This window comes from Dunckerocampus dactyliophorus, chromosome 13, assembly GCF_027744805.1.
Source record: "Dunckerocampus dactyliophorus isolate RoL2022-P2 chromosome 13, RoL_Ddac_1.1, whole genome shotgun sequence".
NCBI classification, from domain to species: Eukaryota; Metazoa; Chordata; class Actinopteri; order Syngnathiformes; family Syngnathidae; genus Dunckerocampus; species Dunckerocampus dactyliophorus.
Window position 1 is genome coordinate 17678955 of NC_072831.1, and position 19195 is coordinate 17698149.

The 19195-nt window shown below is 40.2% G+C and overlaps 1 protein-coding gene across 7 annotated transcripts; it reads left to right on the top strand.

Moving 5' to 3' along the window:
- Positions 1-95: 95 nt before the first annotated feature.
- tmem50a (transmembrane protein 50A) lies at positions 96-19144 on the top strand. Of its 7 annotated transcripts, none has more exons than XM_054795842.1 (12): positions 96-1328; positions 1785-1888; positions 2135-2247; positions 3024-3091; positions 4914-5006; positions 7918-7986; positions 9711-9776; positions 11948-12172; positions 12903-12968; positions 14822-14860; positions 17809-17869; positions 17953-19144. In XM_054795842.1, exons 2-12 carry the CDS (start codon positions 1787-1789, stop codon positions 17996-17998), a joined length of 948 nt encoding a protein of 315 aa, XP_054651817.1. In that variant the 5' UTR covers positions 96-1328; positions 1785-1786; the 3' UTR covers positions 17999-19144. The 7 variants fall into 7 exon arrangements, 6 of the variants coding, with proteins under 6 accessions (XP_054651817.1, XP_054651818.1, XP_054651816.1 ...); XM_054795843.1 differs by lacking the exon at positions 96-1328 and adding an exon at positions 1371-1590; XR_008573365.1 differs by lacking the exon at positions 96-1328 and having other exon boundaries at positions 17953-18054; positions 18279-19144.
- The last annotated feature ends 51 nt before the right edge of the window (positions 19145-19195 follow it).

Genomic DNA, 19195 nt, shown 5'->3' on the forward strand with positions numbered 1-19195 from the left:
TGGTCACATAGTAGTTTCATTCCCTGTGTACTTGGCTAGGGGAGCAGAAGGTTGTGGATCAAGACCAACTACTGGAGTTCACAGTTTGGACAGATTCCCTGATTAATTTGTCTGCACAGTCAGGGACATTTGACAAGAAATGTGGGGAAAATCATGAGTTATAATTGGTTACATTTGTGATTATTGTACTTGACAGTAAAACATTTATTTTTTTTTTACCAAAGTTTAGACTGCAATTGGTGAACTTTTCCTTCCGTTTTTTAGATCAAATGCTCTCAGTTGCTCTGCAAGCACTGCTGTGTGTGAACAGTAAAGGCCTCAAGGGATACATGACATCTTTGACACAAGGCACATCAATGTCCTATGAATGTTAGAGAGCAAAATATAAAGAAAATACACATGATTGAACATATAAAGCAACAATAATGCAACCATAATGTGTTATTAGGGGTGTCATGAGAAACTCAGTTCACGAGATGATACATGTGATTGGGTCTACGAGAATGAGACGAGATGAGATTTTAACATTACTTTTACAAGTACAATGAAACAATATATTCCAATATATTGCAATCTGCTAATATAATTTCTACTATGTTACAATTCTTACTCTGTGTATGCTAACGACCCCGCCTCCACCCACGCAGACAACTTGACAATTGTTCATGCTGTTGTATGGAACAAACGTGGCGAGGTGCTGAGACCAATGCACAGAGAACTCTCTTCATGCCTGTTTTGGAGGCAAGAGACGAGGCAAAACGGTCACGCATGCACATGGCAGTCTATTGAGGCCTGCTAAATTATCAAGTTCATTTTCATTTATTGTGAGACTTTTTTTCTGAATGATAAATCTTGTCACGTTTCAATCTCTCGAGATCTTGTGACCCCTACTTGTTATGCATAACCATGTGTTGTTATGCATAAAGAAAGTTATTATAAAATATAACTATTGCATACATTATTATAAAATGTATTGTGAGACAAATACCGGAAATAGCCAACAGGACTTTGCTTTGTTTAAATAAGAAAATACCATTTACAGTATTCCGAAATATGTTTGAAATATTGCTGACGTCGCAGCCCATGTCAAGCATTTTTATCCAACTCGATGACTACAATAGGCAGAATCTAAAACATATCCCCGGCTCTCTTCCGTGTATTCAAAACATGGCCCATTTTGTCCCACACCCATTGAAGGCACCACTATCAATAGCTGCTCAGTGTTGCTTTCAACTGTGTTGGTGAACTGCGCATGCGCGTGACCGAGCTCTTCGAAGCAAAGTCGGGCTGATCCAAGGGGTCCACATCAAAAATATCCAAAATAAGAGGTATTCGCACGTTTCAAAGCGACTCAACGGCGTACAAACGTCACGAATGTACATACGTGTCTTTAATACCAGTCGTAAGCGTTTGTCATAAATGTCAGCGACGTCTTAGCAAGACGACACCTTAGAGGAAACGTTTGCTCGTATCAAAGCGACGAACAAAAGAATCCTACGACGCAGCAGTGCGCGTATGCACTGGTGGAATACTTAAATGACTTCGTTTTATACGCATCGACACAATTGTATTCGATTGAATGTTGAAGAGGTATTTATGTCTGATTTACAATCCGGAAAGACGCTGTTTGTCGGAGAGTTGAGCAGCATCCCTATGGTGTAGCAGTTGCGTGCTAAGATTACTTTGTCGTAGTGTACATGCAGTATTGGATGTTTCTGCTTTGTGTGTATTCTTGTTGTCGAATAGAAACGCTAACTGTAAACGGACCTTACTTCCTCCCTCAGTCATGTCAGGGTTTCTGGACAGGATCCGGTGCGGAGACTGCGAGTGCAGTGTGGACTGGAGTGAAAGAAGAAACACCGTCGCCTCTATAGCTGCTGGAGTTCTGGTATATTTGCTTGACACTACAATTCAGTTATCAGATGAGCAAATTGTGTATTAGTTTGTGTGTCATGTGCAGTTGTGCAATATATTGATGTCCAATGTTTACATTTATGGATTGATATTGTGCCACCTTTCATAATATTGAAGCCGGCCTTTGAATACAGTACATGCGTCTCTATGATGAAGCATTTGCGTGCTAAGATTACTAAATGATTACAAAGATGAAAATATTGCGCTTGTCTCGTTGCAGTTCTTCACTGGTTGGTGGATCATCATAGATGCAGCAGTGAAGTATCCTCAGCAGGATGAGTTCCCCCATGCTTATCACACATGTGGAGTCATCGCTACATTGGCTTTTCTCATGTACGACTCGTTTAAAACACTGCCGATGTTTGTGAGGTTTTGGCATAATTTTAACTCATATTGTTAATCACTCAGGCCATGTTTTTATAACGCATGGTGGCCTAGTCGTTAGCATAAGCCTCGCAGACATGAGATTGAGGGTTCCAATCTTTGTTGCAATATCTCTGGAGTTCGTGTTACTGACAGAAAAAAGTACTGTCAGCCTGTTGTGATATTACCTGGGTTTTTTTTTGTCACATGGGTTTCGCCACAACCAACCACACATGTACTAAATGGATTCTGGGCATGGAGGCAAGCCTGAATGGGTGGTGCAACACTGCCATCCTATTTACAGAGGTTGGGGGGAAAAGTGCAGTGCCTTGCTCATGTGCTGGAATGTTTGTTTGCACACGAGATCTTCTACTCAGACTAGCCTCCAACAAACAGACCCATTTTCAGTATATAAACCACATCCTAAAGATAAACTCCAAATTAATATAGTTATAAATGTAATTTTCTCAACATTTCTGAAACATTGAGTTCTCCTGTGGCTTTCACAAGGTCTTAAACAGCAGGAGCACAAGCTCCACTTAGAATGTTAGTCATGTGACTGCAGGGGTGTCCATACAGTACCTCTCCTTGCTACTAATACAATGGTTAACATTCTAATCCCCAGTACCTCATTTTATTTTATAATTGCAAATGCATTCACTTGTTAAGCACAGCCATACTGTAAAGCCTATAAGATGTTGTCGCTCATACAGTAATAATTGGATTGTCTAATTTGATCTGTTTAGGATAAATGCTGTGTCAAATGGCCAGGTGAGAGGCGACAGCTACAGTGACGGCTGCATGGGACAGACAGGTATGTATTAAGGACACATGAAATCTCATACACATCGAAAATATAATTCTTAGTACAAAGTGCGTACAGTTCTACACTTTTAACAGTTGCAGCAGAGTATTTTTTTTTCAACGGAGCTCTTGTATTGTCACTGCAGGTGTATTAAGTTTAATGTTAGGGCTGTCAATCGATTAAAGTATTTAGTCGTGATTCATTGCATTTGTCCATGGTTAACTCATAATTAATCGCAATTAACCAGATAAAAGTTTTTATCAGTATGTAGAGATGTAAATCTTTTTGTGGTAAACGATTCGACACGCATCTAGATACACGGGTTAAGATACAATTAAAAAACCAATACATATTAAAAACGGAACGCTTTGATACAGTACAAAGATATGATTTGATTCAATGGTTGCATTGTTGATGAAGACATTAATCTTGAATTAAAGAAGCCAATTCTATAAAAGTCTTCTTACAGTATTTGCAAACGTGTAAAAGAGCACATATTCCCAAGCATGCTGTAAGGCATGGGACCCCAACCATAGGGCCACGGGAAATGTTCAGGCGCAAGGATAAAAAAAAAATAATAATAATATAGTAAATAACCACATCAAATTTTCTGTAAAGGGATATACATTTTGGAATCTGGCCATTATTTTAATGAAATAATGTACAGCTAGAAATCTGTTTTTGCATGTTTAATGCGTGCGGAGACGTTCCACTTTGACAGTCCTTGAACACACCATCTAACACTCTCCCATGCTGCACAAATAGACTACTATAGTGTATTTTTCCCGTTTTTCTTGGCACCTCATATTTGGTCCCTTTTATTTAGTGCTAATGTGCATATTTGTGCAGCGCATCTCTGGAAAAACAACTCCAGGCTTGTACTGGTGGATGGTGGGTCTGTATTCATTTAGTGCTTTTAATTTGATGTTGTTCCTGTCATAGTTTTGCACAATACTTAATAAGATAAATTAGACTAAATAAGATAAATTAGGTTACTTAATAAAAAAGATAAATCCTTTATGAATAAGACAAATAAGGTCGCTATAATGTATTTGTATAATGTATATAATTTTCCCTCTTGTGACTCCACAGCAGGTTGTGCGCACGTTAAAGGGATAGTTCAGATTGTTTTATATGAACTTGTTTGACATCCCCATCAGCAGTGTAGTGCACGGTGACTTACCCCCCTCCTACGTCCCATCAGCCAAGTTTTGGACGGATTTTGGTGATGAACATAGTTCCGGTGCCTCCTCGAAAAAATTAGACATCACAATCGCTCGGCATCACTTTGTCTCCCGTCGTATTATTGCGCGCTGTCGCCTGTCCATTGTTGTTTGTGTTCCACAGTGTTTACTTTAATGGATGAAGACCTGTCGAGTCTCGCGTTGCAGCGGTCTTCATCCTCTGTGTAACACATACACAACAATGCACAGGCGATAGCGCGCAGTGATACGATGGGAGAGAAAGTAATGCCGAGCGATTGAGGATTTTTTTCAAGGGCATTTTTCTGATTCAAATGTATTACTCTTTTGAAGGCATATTGTTTTGAGAAGCCAAACTCTTTATACAAGGGACACCACCAACCAACCCAAACTATGTTCCTCATCACCGAAATTTAACCAGAACTCTGCTCACGGCACGAAATGGGGGATAAGTCACTGTTGATGCACTACACTGCTGGGGATGTCACACAACGGCATGTCAAACAATCTGAACTATCCCTTTAAAGCTTTAACATGACAGCCATATTTTATATTAAACAGACTATCCTCATTTTCTATAACTAAATGCAACATTCACCCAGAAGTCCACCCTTTATCGGTCTCTGCAGGCGCTCGTGTGTGGCTCTTCATTGGCTTCATGATGGCTTTTGGCTCGCTCATTGCTTCCATGTGGATCCTGTTTGGTGGTTTTGTCGTCCCTCGTAAGTCCTGTTTTTGTCTGCTTGGCACATGTATTTGCTGGTATGATGCAGCTTAGGGCTGCAACTCATGATCATTTTCGTAGTCAATTTTTCAATTAATCGAGTAATCTGTTATGCCTTAGATCAGGGGCGTCAAACTGGTTTTCACCGTGGGCCACATTGCAATTATGGTTATCCTCAGAGGGCCACTTTTTATAATTCTATTTTAGAATTTTGTTAATTACATTGATTTTTCATGAATAACTAATACAAAATAGTCATTTTAAATTGGGTTTGACAACAAAAAAATAGGTTTTCTGTCAATATTGACAACAAATACATTTAGCAAGAAAGATTCTTTTTGATTAAAATTTTAAGTTTTTGGTTTGTTTTTACTTTAATATATATTATTATTTATTGTAAATGGAACAATACATGTTTATTACATTATTGTAAAATGTTTTAAATACAATTTTTTTATATTGTAAAAATATTTTAAATTTATTCAAATTGTTACTTAATTTAAATATATTTATATAAAGTTAAAAAAATTACAGCTTACATATAAAAATACAATAATATAAATATAATTTTACAATAGTATAAAAGTAAAATAATGAAAAATAAATCTTAATAACAAAATTACAATATATATACAAATATGGCAAATAGGCTTTCGCGGGCCACATAAAATTATTTGGTGGGCCTTGAGTTTGACACCCGTGCCCTAGATGGACCAAATCAAAATGAACCAAACAGTGTTTTGGTCCGCAACATACCAGAAAAGTTGGTCTTTTTTTCCCAAAGTCAAAGCTGATGTGTGTGAATATCTTGTTTTGCTAATAGGTCTGCTTTCATTGACGACTAAGGAAATTTTTAAAAATCACATTTGATGAGCTGAAATCAGATGGTATTTACATAACAACCTAGGTTCCCAAAGTGGGGTAAGCATAACCCCCAGGGGTACACCAATTGTAATGGGGCGTACGTGAATAAAATTTCGAAAAAATTAGTGCCCAACAAATTTCGAATGCGCCTGAATGCCTCGCGGCGCACGGAGACCCGTGCAGAAAGGAGACGGAGCATGAAGTTCATTGCTCTGTGTACATCATATGAAAAAATAAGTCTTAAGTTTGATGATATTTTGTGCATTAAGAGTGTTGATCTTGAAGGTTTCATTTATATTGGTGTTTCAATCCCGGCGCAGAAGTGAAAACCTGTCACTGGGCATTCCCCCAAAAATTAGGCTCTATCGTTAGTTGCAGGGGTGCCGTAAAGGGGGGAAAAGTTATTCAGTGGCCCATGACTTTATCCAGGGGCCCATGACTGCCAGGGGCCCCTGTAAATAGGTAAATAATTTTGCTGTCTGGTTGTGATTTTTGTTATATAGTCAGAAAATGGTTAAAACAATCTCTTGTACTGTATTTGATAGTAACAGTTAAATACCCATATTGACCAAAAGTAAACGTATTGACTGACCACCCCCCCCTATAACTGCATAAATTGGTTTGGTCCTCTACTGCCTTCACTGTGCTACGTAGCTGCAGCGTGTATCCAGTGTTGCCAACTTGGCGACTTTGCCGCTAAGTCTGGTGACATTCCAAACCCTTTTGGCCACACATTTTCTGAAAAGCAACTAGCGACAAATCTAGCGACTTCCTCTGACGTCGTCGGAGAGTTTTGTGGTATTTTTCCGCACTTAAAAGTGAATGCACGTATTTTACACTTTCTGATCTCGTGATTGTCAGTGCACTCAGCTTCTGTGGCACACTGAGAGCATAGTGGAGCTCTACGTATCCATGAAGCACACATGCGCAAGGCACGGTGCCACCAGGGTGGATCTTGTCCTAAAACAGTGTGAGATTTAAAACAAATGTTTCTTAATCTTGATTAAATGACTACTCATTACACTCAAGAGTCATTCGGACTCGGTCACTTGTGGTACCTGTCAGTGTGTCAGAACGTGCGATGAAAGAACATCATGTGATAAATTAAATAAGTAGTAAACTGCAAGATAAAAGGTGGAGGCTGGAGGCGAGTCCGGATGCAATTGCACTCTCTAGATGCTTAGAGGCGTTGGTCGAGATGAAATCTTTGATGAAGTGAGCAATTTAAAATTAAAAAATCAAGTTTATTAGTAGTTTAAACATAATTAAGGTGTTTTTGTGTCTCCTATGAGGTTATGCTTTTTCCTTACAGCATCTGTTACAATGTCATATGTAAATTAGCCAATGATTTCATCTAGCGACTTCTAGGTCAGCCAATAGCTACTTTTCTTACTGAGGAGTTGGCAATAGTGCGTGTGGCTTGTCAGTCGGCAGTTGGGCAGAGCAGAGTGAAACAGTGCTGCCAGTGCCTATTAAAATGTCTGGGAGTGAAAAAAGGTAAGATAGGTGAGAAGAAAGGCAAACGAAAATGGTGTCAATATGTGACCTGTTTTGTTTTTTTTTGTTTTTTTTGTAGCCTAGCCAGTCTGTCATGGAAATGAAAGGGATAATTGGGAATTTTTGACAAGAAATTGACATCCCCATCAGCCCCATCAGCAGTGTAGTGCATCAACAGTGACTTACTCTGCATTACTCTTTTGAACGCATATTGTTTTGACAAGCCAAACTCTCTCTCGACACTTAAGTCGCCCCACTAACTAACCAGAGCAATGTTCCTCATCACCGATATCAGGCCAGAACTCTGCTCACAGGACAAAGTGGGGGGTATGTCACTGTTGATGCACGACACTGCTGATGGGGATGTCGTACAACTTCATGTCAAAAAATCTGAACTATCCCTTTAACCTGTTAGCTTAATGTCCACAATGAAAGTAGAATGTTAGCATGTTGTGTTAGCCCACATCTCACTCCTTTTTAAACATTTAGTCAGCGCAGGAAAATGTTTAGCATGTACAGTATTATTAAATCAGTTGTCCCTCCCCCAGATTTACCAGAGTCAAATGAGTCATCAGTCTTGTGTTCCATTAATGTTACCCTTCCCGGGCTGAGTGAAGGTGAGCAACACTGTGTTCAATGACATGTCAGTATCATTATAGGGACTCTGGGGGAATGGGGGAATTACAAATTCAAACACAAAATTTTTCCATTTCAACTTTATTTTCCTGTTGGCAGATTTAAGTTAATGTACTGTGTATACACACGTGGACAAAATTGTTGGTACCCTTTGTTCAATGAAAGAAAAACTGACAATAGTCACAAAAATAACTTGAATCTGAAAAAATAATAAATTAAATTCCTTTGAAGTTTAACCAATGAACATCAGACATTGCTTTTCAACCATGCTTCAACAGAATTATTGAAAAAATAAACTCATAAAACAGGCCTGGACAAAAAACAAAAGGGACATGTTAATTCAAAGTGTGTCCGCTAACTATCATCACAGGTGTCTACAATCCTGCAATCAGTGGGCTTATAGATAGGACTACAGTCACTGTGCAGTTTGGTCACATGGTGTGTACCACACTAAAGAGTTGTCTCAGGAGATTAGAAAGAAAATGATGGATAAGCATGTTATAGGTAAAGGCTATAAGACCATCTCCAAGCAGCTTGATGTTCCTGTGACAACTGTGACAGATATTATTCACAAATGTAAGATCCATGGGACTGTAGCCAACCTCCCTGGATGTGGCCGCTGGAGGAAAATTGACGGATAATACGAATGGGAACAAAGCAGCCCACAACAATTCCAAAGTGGTTAAAAGTGAACTTCCAGCTACATCAGTGTCAGATCGCACCATCCGTCGTCGGTTGAGAAGTGGACTTAATGGGAGAAGACCAAGGAGAACACCGCTGCTGTCATAAAAAAAAGCCAGACTGGACTTTGCCATACTACATGGTGACAAGCCACACAGCTTCTGGGAGAATGTCCTATGGACAGATGAGACAAAAATGGAACTTTTTGGCAAGGCACATCAGCTCTATGTTCACAGACGAAAAAATGAAGCAGATCAAGAAAAGAACACGGTCCCTACTGTGAAACATGGAGGAGGCTGTTATGTTCTGGGGCTGCTTTGCTGCATCTGGCACAGGGTGTCTTGAATCTGTGTAGGGTGCAATGACATCTCAAGACTATCAAGGGATTCGAGAGAATCAGTGGCCAAAATACCTACTGAGAGGTGCAAAAGTCAGTTACAGGAATCGTTGCAACAAAATATTAAGTTATGGAGTACCATGATTTTTGTCCAGGCCTTGTTTTCAATAATTCTGTTGAAGCATGGTTGAAAAGCAAGGTCTGATCATTGGTTACATTTCATAGAATTTTACTTACTTTTTCAGATTCATGATATTTCTGTGACCATTGAGTTTTTCTTTCATTGAACGAAGGGTACCAACAATTTTGTCCACGTGTGTAAATGTTATAAACATTTTGGAATATTAAATTGAAATGACAGACTGTAAAAGATGGCCTTTAGCACATTTGTTATGTTGTCTTGCATCCAGTAGTGAATTGCATACTATAGGCAGACTGATGCATAGATAACTCACTAGCAGTAAATATTACATCGGTACTATTGAACGATAAGCAAGACATTTCTCAGATTTGGAAATATGTAAAGCTTTGTCGGGTCAGTTAGGTTCTAGACATGTGGTGACATCTGCCTGAGTGTTAGCATGTTGTGTTAGCCTACATCTTACTACTTTTTAATCAACATTTAGGCAGCGCAGGAAAATGTTTAGCATCTATTATTAAATGAGTTGTCCCTCCCCTATCTACCAGATTTAACAACAAATGAGTCAACAGTCCTGTGTTTCAGAAACGTTACCCTTCCCAGTCAGGTTAAAGGTGAGCAACACTGTTCAATGACATGTCAGCTAGTATCATTGCAGGGAGTCTGAGGGAATTACAAAAAAGACAAACTATTTTTGACAAATTATAATTTTTTCATTTCAACTTTTTCTTGTTGGCATTTAAGTTCATGTGCTATATATAAATGTTACAAACATTTTGGAATATAAAGTATTTTTGCGACCATAGGGTGCACCGTGCTAAAAGGCGCAGTCTCAGTTACGGGTGCTATTTCTGTATTTAACACATACATAAGGCGCACAATATTATTGGGTGCAGGCATGGTAAAACATCCACTAGCTTAAAACATACGCCGTGTTTACGCCGCTGTCCAGCGGTTGGACTTCCTTCGTCAAGCCTCCCGGAATGATGTCGAGCTCCAAGTTCATTTGCTGCACTTGGTTTTTCACAGCGGCTGTGAGATGGGCGCGCATCGTCACAGATCACCAGGGACAGTGACGCGTGGTAAAAAAAACATCCGGTCTCTTTATATACACGTCACTCAGCCATTTTCTCTTCATCTATCCAGCCCTTTTGATTGGTCTTAACGATGCCTCCGGCTGGAAACTTTTCTTTTGGCAGCATCTTTCTCTTAAATCACCACAGGCGGTAGTTTCTGTATTACCATGGCAACCAAGCACAGCAGTAAAAGCCGACTTCTCGTGCCGCGTTGTGTGTATCGCTACCGTGCTTGGTCCCAGTCTCTACTGTGTGGTTCACCAGGATGTCGAAAGTGAGCGGCACCTCGTCCATGTTGGTGATGTAGTTGGGCTGGACGTGTTTGTCGGCAATCGTTTTACTGCAGTAGGAGCGGAAGATGGCCAGCGCCACGGTAGTCCTTGCCTTGATGGATAGATGGCACCGTTTTGTTGATCTTTAATTCTCTTGCGGCTGCTCGATTCCCATGTTCCTCCGCGTAAGATACGGTAGCTTGCAGTTTAAACTGTGCTTCGTAAGTGTTGTCTCTTTGTAGTGCCATTTTCGGGGGTCCTTGGCCAAACCGATGTTTTTCACAATGCACATACCGGGAATATACTGTATACTACCTACTGGGGGCGTGCCTTTAGCGTCCTCTTTAACGTCCGCATGCTGTCCTCAGTCACGTCCGCCTTTCCTCTATATAAGCAGCGTGTCGGCAGGAAATGCTCCCAGTCAGTCAAGTCACACAGCAACATTAACAGATTTTGGAACTCGGTGCACACATAAGGCGCGGCATTATAAGGTCCATTTGGAGAAAATTTAAGAATTTTAAGTGCGCCTTATGGTTGTGAAAATACGGTAAAATGACAGTGAGACTGTAAAAGATGGCCTTTAGCACATTTGTTAGTTCTCTTGCATCCAGAAGTGAATTGCATACTATATGCAGACTGATGCATAGATAACTCACTAGCAGTAGTATTGAACAATAAGAAGCAAGACATTCCTCAGATTTGGAAATATGTAAAGCTTTTGTTGGGTCAGGAAGTTCTAGAGATGAGTGTTAGCATGTTGTGTTAGTCTACATCTTACTACTTTTTAACCTACATTTAGTCAGCGCAGGAAAAATGTTTAGCATCTATTATTAAAGGTATAGTTTGTGTTTTTTGACATGAAGTTATATGACATCCCCCATCAGCATTGTAGTCCAAAAACAGCGACTTACCCCCCACTTGGTCTCCACGTCCAGTTCTGGTCAGAGTTCTGTGATGAAGAACGTAGTTCCACTTAGTTGCTGGGGACAATTAAAGAGTTAGGCTTCTAAAAAGTGTGTTCAAAAGATTAAAACATTTGCATCACAAAAGTCATGTGTATGTGACGAAGACACTCACATCTTCCGCTGTGGAACACAGATGTAAACAAGATGGTTGTGGCGCTCCATTGCGGAAGTTTGCGGAAGCTTTTTTTTTTTTTTTTTTTTTTTTTGAGAAGCCATTTTTGTGATGCAAATGTATCCATCTTTTGAAGGCATATATTTTTGGAGAAGCCAACGTCTTTACTTAATTGTCCCCAGCAACTAAGCGGAACTAAGTTCTTCATCACAGAAATCTGACCAGAACTGGACTTACGAGACCCAAGTGGGGGGTAAGTAGCTGTTATTGGACTACAATGCCAATAGGGATGTCATACAAGTTCATGTCAACAAATCTGAACTATCCCTTTAAATCAGTTGTCCCTCACCCATTTACCAGATTTAACAACAGAGCCAGCAGTCGTGTGTGTCGATGACATTACCCTTCTGGGTAACATTACCTTTCTGGGTAGCATTACCCTTCTGGGTAACATTACCCGTCTGGGTAACAGGGCCCGTCTGGGTAACAGGGCCCGTCTGGATAACATGGCCCTTCTGGATAACATTGCCCTTCCGGGAAACATTACCCTTCTGGAAAACATTACCCTGCCCAGTGCAAGGAAAGGTGAGCAACACTGTGTTCATTGACATGTCAGCTAGTATCATTGCAGGGAGTCTGAGGGAATTACAAAAAAAAATTGTGATGACAGAAATTGAAGCAAATTATTCAATTTTTCCACATAATGATTCCATTTCAACTTATATGCAGCATGTATGTATATGTATGTGTCATTTTAATTGTACAATTCCAAAACATTTTTAACGAGACTTAAAAAAAAAAAAAGTATTACACAACATTAACTTTTAAATCTGCCGACAAGAATACATATACATTTTATATATATGTGTGTGTGTGTACATATAGATAATCTTAATATGTACATGTATTCTTTTTGGCAGATTGAAAAATTTTAATTTTCCAATTAAAATGACAGTGAGACTGTAAAAGATGGCCTTTAGCACATTTGTTATGTTCTCTTGCATCCAGTAGTGAATTGCATACTATATGCAGTAAACATTACACCGCTAGTATTGAACAATAAGAAGCAAGACATTTGCACACCTTCAGAGTTGGAGTTATGTAAAGCTCTTTTTGGGTCAGTTAAGGTTCTAGAGATGTGGTGACACCTGCCTGGGAGGGGGTGGGGGGAAGGTGATTCCCCCCGCCAATTCCTGGCGGCGCCTGAACGTTAGCATGTTGTTAGCTTACATCTCACTCTTTTTTTAACCAACATTTAATCAGCGCAGGAAAGTTCAGCATGTATTAAGTGAGTTGTCCCTCCCCCATCTACCAGATTTAACAACAAATGAGTCTTCAGTCCTGTGTTTCAAAAACATTACCCTTCCCAAGCTGAGTGAAGGTGAGCAACACTGTGTTTAATGACATGTCAGCTAGTATCATTGCAGGGAGTCTGAGGGAATTACAAAAAAAACATTTTTGTGATGACAAATTCAAACACATAATTTTTCCACATGATTCAATTTCAACTTTATTTTCTTGTTGGCAGATTATAAGTTAATGTACTATATACAGTATGTCACAAAAGTGAGTACACCCCTCACATTTCTGCAAATATTTTATTATATCTTTTCATGGGACACCACTGAAGAAATGAAACTTTGCTACAATGTAAAGTAGTCAGTGTACAGCTTGTATAACAGTGTAAATTTACTGTCCCCTCAAAATAACTCAATACACAGACCTTAATGTCTAAACTGCAGGCAACAAAAGTGAATACACCCCTAAGTGAAAATGTCCAAATTGGGCCCAATTAGCCATTTTCTTTACCCAGTGTCATGTAACCCATTAGTGTTACAAGGTCTCAGGTGTGAATGGGGAGCAGGTGTGTTAAATTTGGTTTTATCACTCTCACACTCTCTCATACTGGTCACTGGAAGTTTAACATGGCACCTCATGGCAAAGAACTCTCTGAGGATCTGAAAAAAAGAATTGTTGCGCTACACGAAGATGGCTTAGGCTATAAGAAGATTGCCAACACTCTGAAACTGAGCAGCAGCACGGTGGCCAAGACCGTACAGCGGTTTAACATCACAGGTTCCACTCAGAACAGGCCTCGCCATGGTCGACCAAAGAAGTTGAGTGCACGTGCCCAGCGTCATATCCAGAGGTTTTCTTTGGAAAATAGACGCCTGAGTGCTGCCAGCATTGCTGCAGAGGTTGAAGGGATGGGTGGTCAACCTGTCAGTGCTCAGACCATACGTCGCACTCTGCATCAAATTGGTCTGCATGGCTGTCATTCCAGAAAGAAGCCTCTTCTAAAGATGATGCATAGGAAAGCCCGCAAACAGTTTGCTGAAGATAAGCAGACTAAAGACATGGATTACTGGAACCATGTCCTGTGGTCTGATGAGACCAAGATAAACTTTTGGTTCAGATGGTGTCAAGCGTGTGTGGCGGAAACCAGGTGAGTACAAAGACGAGTGTGTTTTACCTACAGTCAAACATGGTGGTGGGAGTGTCATGGTCTGGGGCTGCATGAGTGCTGCCGGCACTGGGGAGCTACAGTTCATTGAGGGAACCATGAATGCCAACATGTACTGTGACATCCTGAAGCAGAGCATGATCCCCTCCCTTCGGAAACTGGGCCGCAGGGCAGTATTCCAACATGACAGTGACCCCAAACACACCTCCAAGACAACCACTGCTTTGCTAAAGAAGTTAAGGGTGAATGTGATGGACTGGCCAAGCATGTCTCCGGACCTAAATCCTATTGGGCATCTGTGGGGCATCCTCAAACTGAAGGTGAAGGAGCACAAGGTCTCTAACATCCACCGGCTCCGTGATGTCGTCATGGAGGAGTGGAAGAGGATTCCAGTGGCAACCTGTGAAGCTCTGGTGAACTCCATGCCCAAGAGGGTTAAGGCAGTGCTGGAAAATAATGGTGGCCACACAAAATATTGACACTTTTGGCCCAATTTGGACATTTTCACTTGGGGTGTGTTCACTTTTGTTGCATGCAGTTTAGACATTAAGGTCTGTGTATTGAGTTATTTTGAAGGGAACAGTAAATTTACACTGTTATACAAGCTGTACACTGACTACTTTTTTTTCATGGGGCCCAGAATTCCTGACAGCGCCTGAGTGTTAGCATGTTGTGTTAGCCTACATCTCATTCCTTTTCAACCCACATTTAGTCAGCGCAGGAAAGTGTTAAGCATTTATTATGTCTGTTGTCCCTCCTCCATTTACCAGATTTAACAAAAACAACAGAGTCAGCAGTCGGCATTGAAGGTGAGCAACAGTTAGCAAGGTTTGCAGAGTTGAGAACAGGATTAACAATTCGGCCGCAAAAGAATGGAACAGTGTAGTACGCCATGGAGCTGAAAGTCCGCCATGATGGGGAGTTAATGGGCGGGGCTAGGCGAACAGTAGCATACATAGTATTCACTAGCTCCGAGCTGAGAATACAAGTTATACACAGAAATACGACCTGCATGTAGATGTCAAGAAAAACCTAAGCGGCATTATGAAAGAAACTTCTTCCTTTACTTTATTCCTTCCTTTCAGCGCTACCAACACTCAACATCCAAAATAATAAATTGTAATTGAAATGAATAAATGTTTATTTAAAAAAAAAAATCCTCCTTTAGTGTTCTAAGGCTTAACAAACAGCATTATTATATATTAGTATATATAGAATTAAACAATATAAGTAATTCATTCAACTATCATTCAACTATCACCCAGAGAAACAAATATATTGTATATATTGATAGTCCCATGCGATATACACTTACTGTAAGTCTTGTCTAATGTCCTGGTTACCAGTGTTACAAATCTACATTATTAGCACACATACCTGTCTGTTTTTTGGGGAACTTGAAAAATGTTCAGTGCAATGTTTCTGGATTCTGCTCCCCATCATGGTGGCCCAACCCTCACAGGGCGTAATACAGAAGTTGATGCAGTCACTCCTGTCAGTATCATTTCAGGGAGAATTAAGAGTTATTGTTGTCATTGTTTTGTTTTTTTTGACACATGATTCCATTTTAGCTTTTATTTTCACATTTGTGCTCTTGGAACAAAGTGAATTTGCATACTATATGCAGGCTGTTGCATGGACAACTCCCTAGCAGTAAACATTACACCGCTAGTATTGAACAATAAGAAGCAAGACATTTGCACACCTTCAGAGTTGGGAGTTATGTAAAGATCTTTTTGGGTCAGTTAAGGGTCTAGAGAGTGTTTGTGGTAACAGAAATTCGAATTATTTTTCCACACGATTCCTGTTCACGTCAGCAGATTTAAAAGTGTACTGTGCTTACCATCATTAGGGTCGCGGGGGTATGCTGGAGCCTATCCCGCTGACCGGGAGGCGGCCAGCCAATGGCAGGGCACATATAGACACATCATTCACGCTCACATTCATACCTATGGACAATTAGTCGCCAATTAACCCAAAATGCATGGTTTTGGAATGTGGGAGGGAACCGGAGAAGACCAACCCACAGGGAGAACACGCAAACTCCACACTGAGATGCCCGAGTGGAAGTTCAAAACCAAGTCTTCCCGATCTCCTGTGTGCGGCAACCGTGCGGGCCCTTTCATTCAGTGGTGTGAAAGTGTTGCCCCTCCTGATTTTTTTTTTTTTCATGTTTGTCACACTTACGTTTCAGATTGTCAAACTAATTTAAATATTAGCCAATGACAACACAACTGAACACAAAATGCAGTTTTTAAATGAAACTTAAGGGAGAAAAAAAAATCCAGTGCTACATGGCCCTGTATGAACAAGTGATTGCCCCCTAAACCTGTTTGGGCCACCCTTAGCAGCAACAACTACAATCAAGCGTTTGTGAGAACTTGCAGTGATTCTTACAGCGCTGTGGAAGAATTTTGGCCCACTCATATTTGCAGAATTGGTGTAATTGAGCCACATTGGAGGGTTTTCCAGCATGAACCCCCTTTTTAAGGTCATGCCACAGCATCTCAATAGGATTCAGGTCAGGAATTTGACTAGGCCACTCCAAAGTCTTCATTTTGTTTGTTTTTTTCATCCATTCAGAGGTGGACTTGCTGGTGTGTGTTGGATCATTGTCCTGCTGCAGAACCCAAGTTGTGGTTTTAGCTCGAGATCACGAACAGGTGGCCGGACATTGGGTTTTTTTTTAGGATTTTTTGGTAGACAGCAGAATTATTGGTTTCATTTATCACAGCAAGTCGTCCAGATCCTGAAGCAGCAAAACCGTCCCGGACCATCACACTACCACCACCATATTTTACTGCTGGTATGGTCTTTTTCTGAAATGCAGCGTTACTTTTGCCAGCTGTAATGAGATACACACCTTCCAAATACAACTTTGGCTCATCAGACCACAGTATTTTCCAAAAGGTCTTGGTGATCAAGAATTTTTTTTTGGCAAAATTGAGAAGTTTTTGTTAAGCAGTGGGTTTCGTCATGGAACCCATTTTTGGCCAGTGTCTGTCAAAGTGAGGCCTGCAGTTCTTTGGATGATGTGGGAGCTTTTGTGATCTCATGATTGAGTCGCCACTGTGCTCTTGTGTCATCTTGGTTGGCCGGCCACTCCTGGAAAGCTTGGCCATTGTTCCATGTTTTGGCCATTTGTTGATAATGGCTGACTGGTTCTGGAGTCCCACAGCTTTAGAAATGGCTTTAGAACCTTTTCCACACTGATAGATCTCAATCTCAGTTAAGCTATGATTTGATGGGGTGGCAATCATCTTTTCACCCAGGACCATGTATGTTGGGATTTTTTTCCTCCCAATCATAAGTCTCATTTAAAAACTGCATTTTGTGCTCAGAGTTGTGACTAATATTTCAATTTGTTTGAGTGTGACAAACTTGGCAAAAAATAAATCAGAAAGCAAACACTTGGACACCACTGTTTTTAACAGTGCTCACGTGAAACTAGTCAAAATGTAATTTTTTGACACTAAATTTAATTTAGCACAGTGCCGTTAAAATGTAATTTAGCGCGGAAATGAGGAACCGATACAGTGCATCCGGAAAGTATTCACAGCGCTTCACTGTTTTGTCATAACCTTATTACAAAATGGATTTTTTTCCCCTCAAAAATGCTTTCTAAAATAATATGGTAAAGCCAGTTTATCCAGCATGCATTTCATTTTCAGGGTGTCAAAGGTATGTATTTGCAGTCATTCTGAGTTATTGTAATAAATACTGTCTGAATTAATATCCTCTGTTATGTCTTTGACAGAGGAGCCTGTTGTGTACCCTGGGATAGCCATTTTCTTCCAGAATGCATTCATTTTCTTCGGGTAAGTGAACACGACGCCTTCACAACCGTTTATTCTTATGGTCGTGTTTTTGTATAAATAACCTCCTTGCTTTATTTGTTCAGGGGTTTGGTCTTCAAGTTTGGACGTACAGAGGATCTGTGGCAATAGCTGACTCAAGTGTGGCTGTCTGTTTTTAAACACAGCTTTCTATGTCGTATGAGACAGTATGCTTCTGGCTTCAGCCATTATTCATCACTTTATACGTTTGCTTTTTTAGTTAAGAATTTACATATTTAATTTATAATTTTGTTGCTGTTTTAAAAAGCTAAGTCATAACCAAGCACAAACATTAGAGATTTTGACAGGTTGAATATTTGCAACTGTGGGACATTTTAAAATGTTGTTAAAATGGGATACAACTTGTGTATAATAGGTGTGTATATTGTAGGGATGTTCCGATCAGTGGTTGATGCTGATGACGAAACCGACCATCCAGGACTGAAATCGACCCATACGATCACCTGGATTAATTACACATTTTTCACTTTGTGATGAGTGCTTTTGGCCGTATGATATTAAAGGAACCATAAAATCACCTTGATTTAGACAATCATATTTGACTTAGTTTTTAGAGGACGAGACGCCTTTAAGGAGACTTCGGGCATAAGAGTACATTTTTCGTGGTATTAGCTTAATCTTCTGACTGTCTCGCACATTGGGGCAACTGATCACACCATGAGCCTCGAAAACTCACCACACTTCAAGTGTTCTTCAAATGCTAAAAGCTTTTTAACATGCTACCCCTGCAAGATAGTTTTTGTGGCATGTGTTGGTAGTTAATTTGGTAGTTAAGGAAAGGGGGAGGAGCTTAAGACGTTAGTTAGGTCAAGACACTACGCTGCACGCATGGATCACTGCGAATTGCAATAGCACTAGCCACAGGTGATTTTTGTGATCGGATCATGTTATTTTTCACGGAAATCGTCCGATACTGATGGGTGGCCGATCGATCGGAACATCCCCAGTATTTTGGGAAATAATAGTCTGAAACTGTCCAAATGCCAGTGTGCATGCATACTATCCCACCAATTTATCGAACCTGTCAGCTGAGTAAAGAAAACCTTGTCATAAAAGATGTCTCTGAAATAACCAACTGAGGTCGGCAGTTTTCATGCAGATTTATTCAGATATCAGTCTTACGTTAACGCTTCATAACTGCCCAATGGATGTAATTCTTATGTACGTCCATTTCTTTGAGAATGGGATCAATCTTCTCCTACTATGGCATAATTAAACAGACATTTTGAGCAGGAACCAAGTCTTGCATTCTTTTATAAACATGGTGTGTACATCCAGGGTCAGCTT